This window comes from Anomalospiza imberbis, chromosome 1 (assembly GCF_031753505.1).
Source record: "Anomalospiza imberbis isolate Cuckoo-Finch-1a 21T00152 chromosome 1, ASM3175350v1, whole genome shotgun sequence".
Taxonomy (NCBI): Eukaryota; Metazoa; Chordata; class Aves; order Passeriformes; family Viduidae; genus Anomalospiza; species Anomalospiza imberbis.
The window spans coordinates 104,158,114-104,172,564 of NC_089681.1; the positions used below are offsets into that span (position 1 = coordinate 104,158,114).

Below are 14,451 nucleotides of genomic sequence, written 5' to 3' on the forward strand. Positions count from 1 at the left end.
AGGGGAATATCTGCTGGTAGGAATAAACAGTCGGCTGCAATCAAACCATCAGCTATTAAGGGGAACAGGAATCAACCTAGACATCCATGGTCAGGCTTGCCAGTCATCGTTGTGTGTCCAGCAGATGTCCCTGAGGAGACAGTGTTAGTGTCTGAGGCTTCACTAATTGGAACACTGCAACTTCCAGCAGTGCTGTAACCAGCTCAAAATGTGAACTCTCTCCTTACCCTTCCCCTGCCCTATGCTTCAATCCACAGAAAGATTAACCCAGTGGGAATAAGCACGCCACAGAGAGGCTTTCAACTTCAAACAAGGCCTGGTACCCTATGGCAACAAAGGAAAATTATCCTCAAATAGTCTGCCCTATTGTGTTGTCGTAGCAATTGCTATTATTGTTACTATCTTTGTCATTGTCAATTTTTTTTTTTTTTACTTTTATGAATCATTAATACCACTTATTTTCTATTATTTAATGTATGTTCAGACCAAATTCGTAACTTTCTTATGATTTCCAGTGGAATTTATTGGGAAATAATGTTTCAACACATTTCTATATCCTATGCCACTTCTTTAGGTATAATGAAATAACTCTCTTATACCAGTGCATGACTGTAGAACTCTCACTGTACTCACTCAGCTTTAAATAACATCCTTGCAAGATCTGTGTTCTGCCTGCTTTTTCACTATTTTAAACTACCAGATGTCTCCTAAAACCTGCCCATTCAGGCATCTGCAAGGTCAATAAATGTGTATAAATGAGAGGCCAGAAATTGATGCAATGAGTCAAACCCTGGTCTCATTTACACCTGTACTGAATGCAATCTCTTATCTGTGATGTTAGCTGTGATTGTGCCTCATTTCTGAATCTCAGAAACTTTTGGGTCAGGTACATTGCCAGTATGTAGTTATCTGATTCCTGGTGTGCACTAGTTTTGAAACAGCTTAGCCATAGTTCTCTGAGTGATTTAGTGTAATGGGGAAGAGAAACTGAAGAAAGAATTATTCTGTGGGGAAAAAAATATGTTTCTTTGCAGAAATGCCATTTTCAGAGCTTGAGATATGGTGGTTAAGCAAAAATACAGCATAAATTATTCTTCTCCAAGCTTCATAGTTATTCCTCAGTGGGAGGCAGGGAGACGCAGGGAATTTTTTTCCAAGCTAATCCCGCCATAAACCAAGTAGTTAGAACTGAAAATGGATTGAAGATTGGAGATTTTGGTAGTTACAGGGATTTAATTTTGATTTACAAAGACTTCTTGTAGACTCAAGTATGTGACGAAAATACTTTTCTTCTCTTTGAAGCCACTACTTAGCTACTCAGATATAAAAATATGGCACTCAGCAATGGAAATACAGCGTTGTTCTTTTTTAATTGTCTTACTCATTTTCACATGACCACAGACTTCTGTTCTGAAAGAGTTGGGGTTTGATTTTTGAAAGCAACTCAGATGCTTCACATTCATTTTGCACATCATTTGGGCGCACCATTATTTTGACAAATGTGTATCTTCTGTGATCACATGGTTATAACATGTAAGGACCAACATTCACCTTGCAAAGTTAACATTAAAATGGCTGGAAGAGCATAACATAGCCAGCAGGAAGTACTGTGATACTGTCTGCCTCTTCACAGCTAAATCTTAGGAGTAACTTGGTACAGACCAGCATGAGAGGAGAATTAGACCTGGTGTAAGCACGGACATGTTGCATAGGCCAACTGTGATGTCATTTTCCTTTTCTCATTCTGCCCTAGAAATATAATGAATAACTGTGAGGGAACCGCTCTTTTCTCAGTGCCAATTGTTGATCACCAGGAAGGGTGATTCAGCATTTCATCATCAGTAATAAAAGCACAGAGCCACAGAAGTCAGTATTGGTTTGGGCATGTGTAATTGAAAAGAAATTATAACTGAAAAAATCCTCACAGCACACTAATCCAAGTGCAGCCATGCAGGAAAAATAAACCAACAAATGGGCATGTGTTCTTCTAAGAAATCTTGTGTTTGTTAGGAACAAAGACCCCAGAAAAAGGATAGAAAGAATGTCTGCACACACTGAAAGGTGGTTAAAAGGGGCAACAAGTGGGGAACAGGCACTCACCCCACTCCCTTGAAGTCTCTGGGGCACACCCCACACTTAACCCCATTCAGTCCCTATCACTCCAGCAATCTGTATAGGAAGGTGGAGAGGATCTTGGTTCCCTGTCTTAAAGGAAGCACGCAGGTGAAATATCTTAGCCCAGCTCACTAATACAACTCATGGCTATCTCAGCCTGCCTTACCTGGCTTGCAAGAGGCCACTTCAGACACCTCTTCCTCTGAAAGTGGAACACAAGGCCTGGGTATTGGCACCAACTTGATGAAACTTTCCCTGAAGTGCTTCTTTCTGAGGTAGCACTTCAGTGAATGAAACTGGCAGCATGTACATAACCAATGAGCTAAATGAGTACTTTCAGATGCAGGATCCTTCTGACTAATATTTATCATGTCTGACTAATGAGGGCTGGTTAAAATGTCAAGAGTTTTTAGGATTTTTTATTACCTCGTTTCATACTCATTCTCACAGTACATATAATGAACAGATCCGTTGTTTACTCGTTCTGTTTACACAGTCCTGTAGGGGATAAAAGAGTTGCTGCAGCATCACTGCTTCTGCATAGTTTAAGAAGTGTTGTGGTTGTATGAATTGAAGTGACTGTTCCTGCCTGGAAGCAAGCAGACTTGAGTCTTTCATTGAAGAGCAGGTCCTCACTGAAGCTAATGCAGAACTACGTTTGGCCTACTGGGAGAATTCTGCTTCTTTAAAGCAAAATTTCTGCTGTAGCTCCCCTACCTGTGACACATAACTTTTCCACTGACAAGGGAGGAGGGTATGGTCAAACCCGAGGCACCCTCACTGCCCTGCTCAGGGACATGCAAGGAGCCCTTCCTGTACCCTCTGAGCGCTGGCCCAGGATGGTGAGAGCAGCAGTCCCTGGGAGCAATTGTCAGTATTGTTTTGAGCATGTGTAATTGAAAAGAAACTATAACTGAATAAATCCTCACAGCACACCAATCCATTGCAACCACGCTGGAAAAAGAAATCACACAAACAGGGATATGTTTGCCTGTGGGTGGATATGGCAAGAGAGCTGGGTTAACCCTCTCACACCTGCCTGGAGCTACCTCTCACCCACAAAACCTGGGCCTCTGCTGATGGCCCAGCTCCCCAGAGGTGCCTCAGAGCCTGGGTGCTCCTTCAGTGGCTCCCTCAGCCATGCACAGTGATGCCCAGACCTTTCAAAATAAACAAAGGGGTTTTGCTTGGTGTTCATGGGGCACAGACACTGTTGGTCAGATTATCATATAGCATAGCATAATCCAATATAAATCTAAAGGTAGCAACAGCCTGGGAAAGAGCCCGGAGGACAAATGCCTAAAATGGAGAGGCTGTAAAGAAAATGGGTGTATGAATGTGCATTTTTAAAAGCAGGTAAGGCAAAGAATGCTGTCAATAGTTGTTCTACTGCAACTGACCCCATCAATTCTCTTAGGTCACTCGTTTAAATGGATGGAAACTATTGATTTTGTCTAATTCAATCTCTGCCATGCATTTCACAGGGACAAACGCTAAGCATGGACTGCGCTGTAAGGCGTGCAAGATGAGCATCCACCACAAGTGTGCAGACAGTATCGGACAGCAGCGTTGCATGGGCAAGCTGGTAAGTGAGCAGCCCAGGACAGCTTGTGCTGGAGCCATTTCTCTGTGTGCCTGAACCCCAGGTGTGCATTTAGCTGCTGCACTAACAGAACCCACTCCAGATCACTTTACTGAGCTGGGAAAAATGAAGCTAGGTGGTGCCCTGTTGTCAATTTGGGCAATTGCTGCTGCACAAGAATGCAAACAAAACCAAAGCACAAATGTGGTCTGCTTTGTGGATGTGAAAATACAGTTACAGAATACAAATTTAGCTAGCTAATAGAATTACCTTGATTTCAACTGTGCTTGCTGTAGTGTAAACCTCTCAAAGAACGCTATAAATTAATCATAGTATTTCTGTATGGTTTAACAAATGAAAAATCCTTCAAATTATGTTTTATTGTTTTCTTCACTGTTTGAGCTTGAATAAAAAAAAGCATAATTCACCTTAAAAAGAAAACCAAGGGATATTTCACAGTAAGACACTACAGAGTTTGAAGCAAACTCTCAGCAGGAGAGTCTGGGAGGAGCCTGCCTCTGTATGGACACAGCACTTTAGGGCCTGGGTTGCCTTCTGAGTGGCAAAATCTCATGATTGGCAATCGCAGTACACTGTGTCTGAGACAATTCTAACCCACCTTGTTGACTGTTACAGGACTATGGTTCCTTCTGGTTACTTTTGGAAAAATAACTTAGAAAAATACCAATTGCAATATGAAAAGTGAATATATAGACTCATGTTTCAGATGTTCTCAGATTTGTTGCAACTTGAAGGCACTTGAGACAGCTATGAACTAAAACCAAAGAGTTCTTTGGTTTAAAGTGTTTAAGTGATGGGAAAATGCAAGCACTGACTTCAAAAGTGCTACAAACTCCACCTTTCACTGGAAAGATCTTTTCTGTCCAAGAGTGTTCACTGAAAGCTGTTATTGTTTATATCCCTGAGGAAGGTCTTCATGTATCTAAACCATAATCATAGTTCTAGTATAGGAAATTGGTCTGTGAATAGCAGAATGACAAGCCCTGGACAAGGCAAATATTAACCCATGTTAATTGATTCATGCATTTCTTGATTCCAGCCTCAGCTCTTGTGGTTACTAGTTTACAAAAACAAAAAGAGACCAAATTTACATCAGGAAGTTGCCAGCAAAGTCACAGGAGTTTTGTGAACTCATGCTATGCTCTGTCTGAATCTAGCTTGGGGTCAAACAAAGGCTGAAGAATATGGAATTTATTCCTCTAAGACTCCAAGATTATCAGTCCCCTCTTTTTCAGTCTTTTTTTTGCAGCTCATTACCTAAAGAAATATTTGCCTATCAGGTTTTGATGTACACTGAACAGAGGATATGGAAAATATGCTCATCTCTTCAAGTCTTCCTCACTTTTCACTGTGACTAGAAATTCTCACAGCCTGCAGACATTAGAAATTGGAGAGACCAGTTGTGAAATTCCAATGCCTTGAAGGTGTTCATTTTGAGTACCAAGAATTTGCCTGACTTGAGGTACATTTTTTAGAGTGGTATAGGCACCATTATTTGCCATATTATGGTACTCTTTAATGATATAGCTTGAGTTGTTACGGTGTATTTTTCTACAAGTGGACACAGTGGGAACATCTAGTAACAGTGTGGAGAGCTTTTTGACCTTACAAGACCAAAAAAAAAAAAAAAAAAAAAAAAAAGGCAGTGGAAGCAGCAGTAAACCTTAGAAAAACCTATAGAAAGGTTCTAAGGCAGTGGAAGCAGCAGTAAACCTTAGAAAAACCTATAGAAAGGTTCTAAATTCCTTGGGTTTCACATGTGCATATGTGGGACCATGAGGATTTGGAGTTAGGGTGGGGAAGGATGTTTAACAAATATGTTAAACATATTAGTGTTGCTTTTATGTAAGACAAAAAAAAAAAAAAAGGAGAGCTGAAAATGAGCCCCTCCTTCCACATGAATATAGGAAACTGGTTTTTTTCTAGGCAAAAAATCAAATAAACATCTGTTCTCTAAACCTCACAGTGACTGAACAACAGGAGGCAAATTTCCAGCCTCACCACAATGTTCCACCATTAACCAAAGAGCTGAGGCTATTTCTACTTCATCAATCAAAGCAAGCAATGCACTTCACTTGTTTTTGCTTTTTCTCCCTCCAGCCAAAGGGATTTCGACGGTACTACAGCTCACCACTACTCATTCACGAACAGTTTGGCTGCATCAAAGAAGTGATGCCTATTGGTAGGTTTTGACTGCTTTTCCATTCAGTCTTCCCTTGGCAATGCTCTGCAACAGCAGCGGCAGATTCCAGCCATGGTCTTTACCCTCAGCAGCCGTCCAGCTCCTTTCGGTGCCTGGATGCCCTTCTGCCATCTCAGGAAAGGACCACTTCAAAGATACAAAGCTGGAAGAGGAGAGGGTGTGTTCATTGTGTGTTTCACTCAAAACCCTGTATGCATACCTCCTAGCAATTATCCTGCTTATAGTAACAACTACTTGAGATCAAGGTAGGAACTTAGGAGTGAAGAAACACTGAAATACTGAGATGAGGGTCTGAGCTAGGAAAAAACATATAAAAGACATGGAGATAGAAATAGCAGGGGGCATTCAAATCACTGGTCTGGCTTTTGAGGGATGCTGCTAGGTTCCTGTCCTTTTTCATCCATATTTCTTACTTTCCTCATATTTTTCCTTATTGATCATGTCTACACATTGTCTGAGTACTTGAAAGACCACTTTTTCTTCACTGTAATATCAAATTTCTGAAAAGAAACATTTTGAAATGGAGAAGTTAAGTTTATTCTGAAAAATATTTTTCCCCACCAGTACTCTGACCAGGCACACCTGGAAGTGCAAAAAATCAAAGCTAAAACTAGGCAGTTAGTTTGAAACTACTTGTCTGACGACATTTACATTGTTATTGTCAGCAGTTAAAAAAAAAAAAATTAATTATAAGGATTTAATCTAAGTTTCTCTTTCTCAAAAAACACCCATCATTTTTATCAGAAGTAACAGAAACATTTTGAATAAACTCTGGCTAAAAAATGAGGTGTGCTTTGCTCTAATCAAAATCTAAAATCTGTTGTATTTTCTCAGCACTTTGGCTAAAATTTCCCTCCTACACAGTGCTACAAATGTACCATTTTCTACCTGCCCACAGCCTTGTGTCAAAGGAAGTTGAGGTCTAAGAATGCAGTATGTAGAGGAGAGTTTGAACTGAATTTGCTTGTTCCCAATGAAGGCATCCATTTCTCTTCCATGGGAGATTATTTTTGTGGCTAGCTATGAGGGAAAGCTACTGTTGAGAGCAATCCAAGAAGTCACTGGTAGGGACAAAAATGAATTAGAACCTCCTGGTACTTCGTCTTCTTTACCACCATATAGGTATCACCAGTGATGATTAGGGAAAGAAAATGGCAGGTGAAGAGAGACAAGGCAGTGGGTGAGAATGGAAGAGTCAGGCTGAGAGGAGGATGATCTTTATGGGAGTAGAGAGGCAGCAGAAAATTGATAGCAATTCCATTAAGTTCAACACTCCCTTTTTATCAGGATAATATCTCAAATTGTTTCTAAGCATACAGCTCGACCTCTTGGTAGAGGTAGGTGTTGCTCCAAGTTAAGCAGGAACATGACCAGGAATATCCTCAAGGTATTGACTGATGCATGTTTTGCTCCTTCTGTTGCAGCCTGTGGAAATAAGGTTGACCCTGTGTATGAAACTCTCCGCTTTGGGACTTCCTTAGCCCAGAAAACCAAAAAGGGAAGTTCTGGAAGTGGATCTGACTCTCCCAACAGAAACTCTGTAAGTATCCCACATCTTTCTTCCATTTTCTTTCTGGTGGAGCAACATATTCATTCATATGAGATTGTGCCAGAGTTCACAAAATTTGTATTTCAAACTGTAAAAAAACCCTAAAATCTTACTCTCAGTTTCCATATTGAGACCAGAAAACTTGCTATTTTTGCAAATTCAAGTTTTATGTATCTTTTAGTGGGCTCTTGAGAAAAAGAGAAAAATACTAATTAAATTAGTAAACTGTTTTCATCAGATTGCAAAAGGAAATATTAATCTTTTTATTTTGCATATCCATATAGAAGTGTAGCAGAGATATTGAACTGTCAGGCTGGAGCAGATGCATAGTGCCTGTTGTTGATGGTGGCCATTTGCCCTTCATACAAGTGATAACGATGAGTTGGGAGTCCTCAGAACATAGATTTAAAAGTACATGATCCTTGTACAAGTCAGAGAAAATTAAGACACTGCTACTGCAACAAAGCAAGGGACTGGGATCTCCACCCCTTTCCAGTGCAGAATCATGAGGGAGGCATTACAGATCAGGGCTTCTCTCTCCAAACCCCAGATACAGACAGGTGTGATTAGGTTGCTGTATCCAGACAGGGAGGTTTTAGCCTTAATGTTTGTCATTCACTCTCTCCAATCATAAAAGTCACTCACTGTCTTAAGGACCATGGCAGAAGAGGTAGAGAACAAGGGAAGTGATAGTTTCCATGGCCATGCCTTTGCTATATCCATACCTTGTTCAACAGTAGCAATTGTCAATTTCTTCCTTACAGAAGAGGTTATTTATCCTAGTATTGGGATCCATGAGATCAGGACCTCCTTCATGGCGTTGAAAGAACATTTCCTCCCTTCTCAGCCTCTCATAAACAGGCACTTAAACCTATGTTTGAGGTTCTCTTCCCAAGAGATCCTCCCTATGCCACCCCTCCCCCCCTCAAGAAAAATAATAACCAAAAAAAAAAAAAAAAAGTCACACCTGAATCCACTGGAGGCTAAAGCTGATTGTCATCTCTAAAAATCAAACCCACATTATCTAACAGCCTCTTCTGTGCACACCTCATAAGACAAATCACTGGGCACAGAGACATGATGAGAGTTGGTCTCCAGGTCTCAAAGTAAATACTTATATGCTTAATATCAAGTCATGCTAATATCTGTATATGTTTGTTACATTTCCCTGGCATTTAAATGCATGCTTACTCACATGGCTGACCTGTAATCTCAGGTATAGGTGGACTCTAAACAGGCATCAATTCATGTCAGACAGGAAAGAAGAAAAACAAATTTAAGCAAGAACTAAGTGAAGTCTGCAAGGAATTTATTAAGGGACGTGTCCTCTATCCACCCCCATTTGTGCCTTAAAAGGAATTTGCTAATTCCCTTTTTTTTTTAAACCCAAAGTGACTCTACCTTCTGTCACATTATTACATTTCTTTCTTTCAATTATTTAATTTCCTTTGAAACAAAATTTCTACAAATGTAAGTATTGCTTTCTAAATCAATAAAGTTTATGTTGAATTATAAATGAAAACTCAAGTGTAGAAATCACTAATGCTGTGTCAGCTTACTCTAGGGAGTTAATCATAACTCGGTGGAGTGTGGGTGTAGAATTAGGAATACAAGTTCATTACAGGAATTTCTCCAGAGTATTGAAGCTGAGAGAGAATGTAACATGTGTCAGCATACAGGAAATAGAGCACATTAGAGAATTGAATAAACAGACCTGAGAAACCATAAATTCTGCCAGCACAAGCTTGTGGATTGAAACAAGGATAAAAAACAAGGTAGACACAGCCGTAAATTAAAAGATGGAGCTGAGGACCTTTAAAACTGATGTGTGACCTGGGAGTAAGTACTGACTGGTGACTGCAACAGGGATGTGGCACAGAGCCCTTAGAAGCACATGTAGTTAGCAACTCAGAGGGACTATGACCTTTCCCCAGTGATCCTCACTTCTGGGCTGCTCTGCTCCTCTCCAAGCAGAAGCAGCAATGCAGTTGTGAGGCTGTGCTGAGTCCCAGCCCTGTGAGATGGAATGTGCTTCAAGGTTCTGCCATGTCACCAAACTAGGGACACCAGGGACATGGGGAAACCTGGGATACTACTACACCTTGCAGGTGGTGTCCAAGCTGTCCAAGGCCTCGCTCTGGGTCAGCACAGCAGAGCTGCTCCTGCTGAAGGTGATGAAAAGAAAAGGTGACTGGCTTAGGAGCTGTACCTTGCCCCTACATGAAGCTTCCATACTGTATGCAGTTCATGTAGACAACCTCTACTCTCCGCAGAGACAATCACCTTCCTCTAAACGAGCCAAAGTATTTTTAACATGACTGAGCTGTGTGGACTTACTCACTGATTTTTCCACCCGGATTCTGCACTTCCCATAAAGGAAAGTGGCCATATGCTCCAGATTTACTACCTACTGCTTGCTTCAAAACTGTGCTTCTGCAACCCACATTTATACAAAAAGGCACTTGAGGTGATGCAAATGTGAATCTAGTTCTTGTTAGTTTTTTGTGGATCAGGTCCTCTCAAAAGCAGCTTTGTACCTATATCATTTCTATTAGACCATTTGTCATGTAGTCATTCAGTGAAAAATCATTAAAGGTAAATGAGGTTGCCTCAGAAAGTTTTGGATGAGGTAAACACTGAAGAGACAGTCACTACACATCCCATATTCACTAGAAGTTAACAAAATAATATTAATTGCTAATCAGCAATAATGAAGCTACTCTGTGAAAACTGAGGAACATGTTGTAGCAATGAGCTGAAAAATAGCTGGGACTTAGTCTTTCAACAAAGCCAATCTTTCTCTTCTCCACCCAGCAACCAGAATCCATAGGTATGCTCTACACTGGATCTGTGTAAATTTTGCTATTGCAGTGCCTTCTCATCCATGGATGACCTATTTGAGCAAGATGCAAGACAAACATGACCTGCTGCAAAAGTCTAAAAGAGCAACAGAGCAGCAAAGTATATATTCTTAAAATAGCAAGGGAAACAAGATAGTCACAAGATACCTGTGGCACAAATCTACTTTCAACATCTTTGTTCATTGGTTTCCTTCATGGAGAAATAGCTAGGAAAGTACTAGATAGGAGAAATAAATTTGTGAAAACACTTTCTAAAAAAAGCTTTGCTGTCAACACTAGTAAAAAGGGAAAAAAAACAACATGTAAAATCTATAAAGCAAGTGAGATTCTTCTTTCTAAACAAAACCAGAAATGTTCCTGTGATGCAGGCACAGGACTGGAAAGCAATAGAGCAAGCTGTGTGTACAGTACAATAGTAAAGTTTCATACAATAACATTAAATCCTTCTTGTGACTTAAAATTTGTGAGCTAGAAAAAAATAAATGTTACGAACAATATAAGTACTTACATTTATTCAGATTAGAGAGAGCACCTGACTCAAGTTCAGTCTTTGGGGTTGTTTTATGGGTTATCAAAGGTGTAGCGAGTTCAATGACTGAAGTTTTGTTAAGGTCAGACTCGCACAGAGTTGTTTGGAGCAGCTCCTCATTCCTGTTGGGCTATACAAGGAGAAGCTGACTACCCAACCAAGGAATCTGGTGCTCTATGCAGAGTATACTTCTGAGGCTTGAGATTATGTCATCCCACGTTTTCCTATACTCTGGAACACTGGGTCCCTAATCATGACTGACATTAATATGGTACAAAAAAGAAATCATAGTAATTCTAAAAGCAACACTTAGGTTTCAATTTCCTTAACCATACTGGCCAGATGACTGTTTAAAAAGAAAGTGAGGGCAGATATTTAAAGACTGACTTCATCCACTTCATTGCACTCTAGCTCTTTCTTTTACAGCATTTTAACAGAATTAAAATGACCCTTACATTACGGTTATTTTACTGAATAATGTATTCAGGACTGATTAAAATTCAATAGTTTCAACTAATGTTCAGTCTCTCTGGATGATAGCTATTTAGCATACCTGCAGAATCTGCAAATTCCCTCATGCCCTTTCTATTTTGCTCAGAGAAACACATTGCTCAACATAATCCTTTGTTCCTTAACTTTCACTTTATTTTATACTGCAGAAATCTTTTGTGCTCCAGACTCCAAACTTGGTCTGGAATTTTTTTTCTGGGCTTCCACTGCTCCCTGTGCCATAGGTATGTGTTGTGCATCATCAGATCCAATGTTTCCTTCCATCCCACTAGGCTGACTCTGCTCTGACTCCCCTCAAGTATTTCTTTTCCCAAAGGTCCTTGCTGTGATTTTATTTCACTTAGTTGGTCCCTTTTTCTGGCTTATCCTGTCTCATTTGCTGTTTCTGTCCCTGCAGACAGCTGACTTGGTAGAAGTTCCGGAGGAAGGCAATAGCTCTGCAGGCACCCTTGACATAAGCAGAAAACGCAGCAACAGCGGTGAGTGCTCCCAGGCCAGGACAGCCCCCTCAGGTGAAAAGGCACATGTACAGCCTGTTTCAGAGGAGGGGGTATGGCATGTCCATGTTTTAGAAGTGCCCTGGTTTCCAAAGCAGGAGTTGAATTGGTGCAAGACTTTGGAGAATGCTTTTTGCCATTCACATTAAATTGAAGACACCACTTTCCTTAATGTGGTGTGTCCAAAAATGCAGCTGGACAAGGTTCTGGTCCATTCCCTATCTCCTATCTTCACTTCATGATCCTGACGGTAGACTTAACATACTTCACTTCCACATAGGCAAAATGGAACCAAAAACATACTTTCTTTTCCATATGTTTGATTTTTCCACATGATTTTGTATATCATAACCTCTTTGGGACAGAAAAAAAATCATACAAGATTTTTGTGTCTGTAAAATACACAACACAGTGAATTTGGATTATAATTGCATATTCTCAGTGCAACTGTAGTATGTGCCCAGTAATATTAATGGCCCAATTCCTTTGTTTGATTTGCAGTACAAAATAATGTTTTTTACAGCATTGGTTTGATGAGATTTGAAAACCATCGTAGCATCAAGAGTTTAGTAATGAAATCTCAGCCACCAAGAGTTGGTGTTTGTGATCCTGTTCTTGAACTCAGTCATGGCAGTGGAAGTCATGAACAAAAAGAATAATTGCTTAGCACAACCTCAGGCCCAAACCATCAGGGCAACTTCTCTAGCAGCACCTGAAATCTGCTTTGCTGAATCTCACAAGATGTACAGAACAAAACCAAATCACACTGAGCATAACTTTTTTCCTTCATGGTACCCCTAGTGCTCCTTACATACTGTTACCAATTCATGTGGGTGAAAGGCCAGCTTCAGCTGTCAGTTTCTATATTATGCCACCTCCTTATTCTTTTCCTCCCCTCTTGGTCCTATCACCTCTCCTCACTGTGTTCAGTCGTTTCCTTCCTCTCATTTTGTGAAGATCTCTTCCATATTATCTGATTTCTCCTGAAAATTTTGTTAAGTTTTCTGCCCTGCAAATGCAAGTTGACCTAACCTGGTTAAAGATAGAGAATTCAGTCTGCACCAGATTGTTTAATCCTGCCCACCTGAGATTGAATCAACCCTGTTTGAATGTTCAGATTAACTTTTTATTTCTTTGCAAGTCAGTAGTTTCAGTTCTGAAACCCAAAAAACCTTTTTTTCTCTGAGCTCTGTATTCACTGAATGTACAGAAAAGCATTCAGAGAACTTACTTAAAGAGATTAGTTTAAAAACTCAGCATGTGTCAAACCTCCAAATAATTTCCGCAGCACATTAACGATTCCTTTGATCAGCACTGGCTTTTTTACAATCCGTCCTTTAGGGGCTCAGGGTATAAATTATGCATCAGTCACTCCAAAAATTTCTTCTTGGAAGATTTTTAATAAACTGCCTGCACTGTTTGCACAAGCTATGGAAATGGTAAAATCTTTTTCATAATGTAAAAATCCCTGGTTTTTTCCTTTTTTTTTTTCTGCTGCTGCTAGGGCAAACAAGTATGAAAATAGATGGATTTCTGTTGTGTGGAGATATGAACAATATATCTCTATTGCTTTCAGATTCAAGTGTCTCCTGTTCTCCTATTAGCATCCAGAGACCACAAACTAAACATAGATTAAAAATATAAGTACATTCAAAATGTTTTACAAAGTGACTCATGACTCATTTTTCCTCAGTTGTTCATTGCCTCTTTATCAGGAAGTTCCACGTTAATGCCTGGATGACTCAGGTCCATTCCAGTTGAGTTTGTGTTGTTTTTTTTTTTTTTTTTTCCCTATTAAAATACTGTTCTACAAATAAGTATTTAGGAAAATGTACATTTGATGCTGTTTGGTAAAGGGGAACAGCAGAAAAGACAGCTTCCAGAAGGGTAAAAGGACCCAGCACATGCATGGCCATGTAATTTTCCCTGTAGAACTCCTATGACAACAACTTCAAGGGGAAATTCTTTCATTCAGGCCCTGGCATAAATCCCGTGAAGCAAAGTTTCCCAGTTTACATCTGTGAGATGGCTTACCTAATTTCCAGCCCTTCACCCTCCTCTAAGCCAGTTATACTTTTTCACTGCTGTGACCTACTGTCTGTCCCAATAGCCAAAATGTACTTTAGGTGACATCTATAAGCCTTCTATCAACAGTGATTAGAGAACTTTCCCCTTGAATCAAATATGGGATGTCCTCCCTGCAAACCCAGTTTTGGTGAGCACTTCTCAGCTAACACAAGGACACAGTTCAGCCACCTCCCCATGTGCTGGGTCAGCTCAACAGTTCACAAGGCTGTACATTAGTAACTTGCTTTATTTTCTGTTGCCAAACTGGAATTACTCCAGATTTGAGGCTAAAATATTTTTACTTAATCTGGTGAATGACTTTTTGCAAGTCCAAAAGGCTCCTGGTTACTCAATTCCGTACTCACAAGAACACCTTCAATTTGCCTCCTAACTCCTGCTCCTCTGAACATGAAAAGCAAAGCACAGTGATTTGAGTGGACTTTAACCCTGCCAGACTGTAATAGCAGTACTTTAAACCCCTTCATACAGGTGCCAGACATACATGTACCCCTATATT

The 14,451-nt window shown here is 40.1% G+C and overlaps 1 protein-coding gene across 2 annotated transcripts in view; it reads left to right on the top strand.

The window, feature by feature from the left end:
- The window catches only part of STAC (SH3 and cysteine rich domain), a 72,344-nt gene that overhangs the window by 40,139 nt on the left and 17,754 nt on the right, over nt 1-14,451 (top strand). For both annotated transcript variants that reach the window (XM_068203521.1, XM_068203528.1), the window contains exons 3-6: nt 3,600-3,700; nt 5,819-5,900; nt 7,346-7,461; nt 11,768-11,849. In XM_068203521.1, the coding sequence (XP_068059622.1) occupies nt 3,600-3,700; nt 5,819-5,900; nt 7,346-7,461; nt 11,768-11,849 (381 nt within the window). The remainder of the gene's footprint in view (nt 1-3,599; nt 3,701-5,818; nt 5,901-7,345; nt 7,462-11,767; nt 11,850-14,451) is intronic.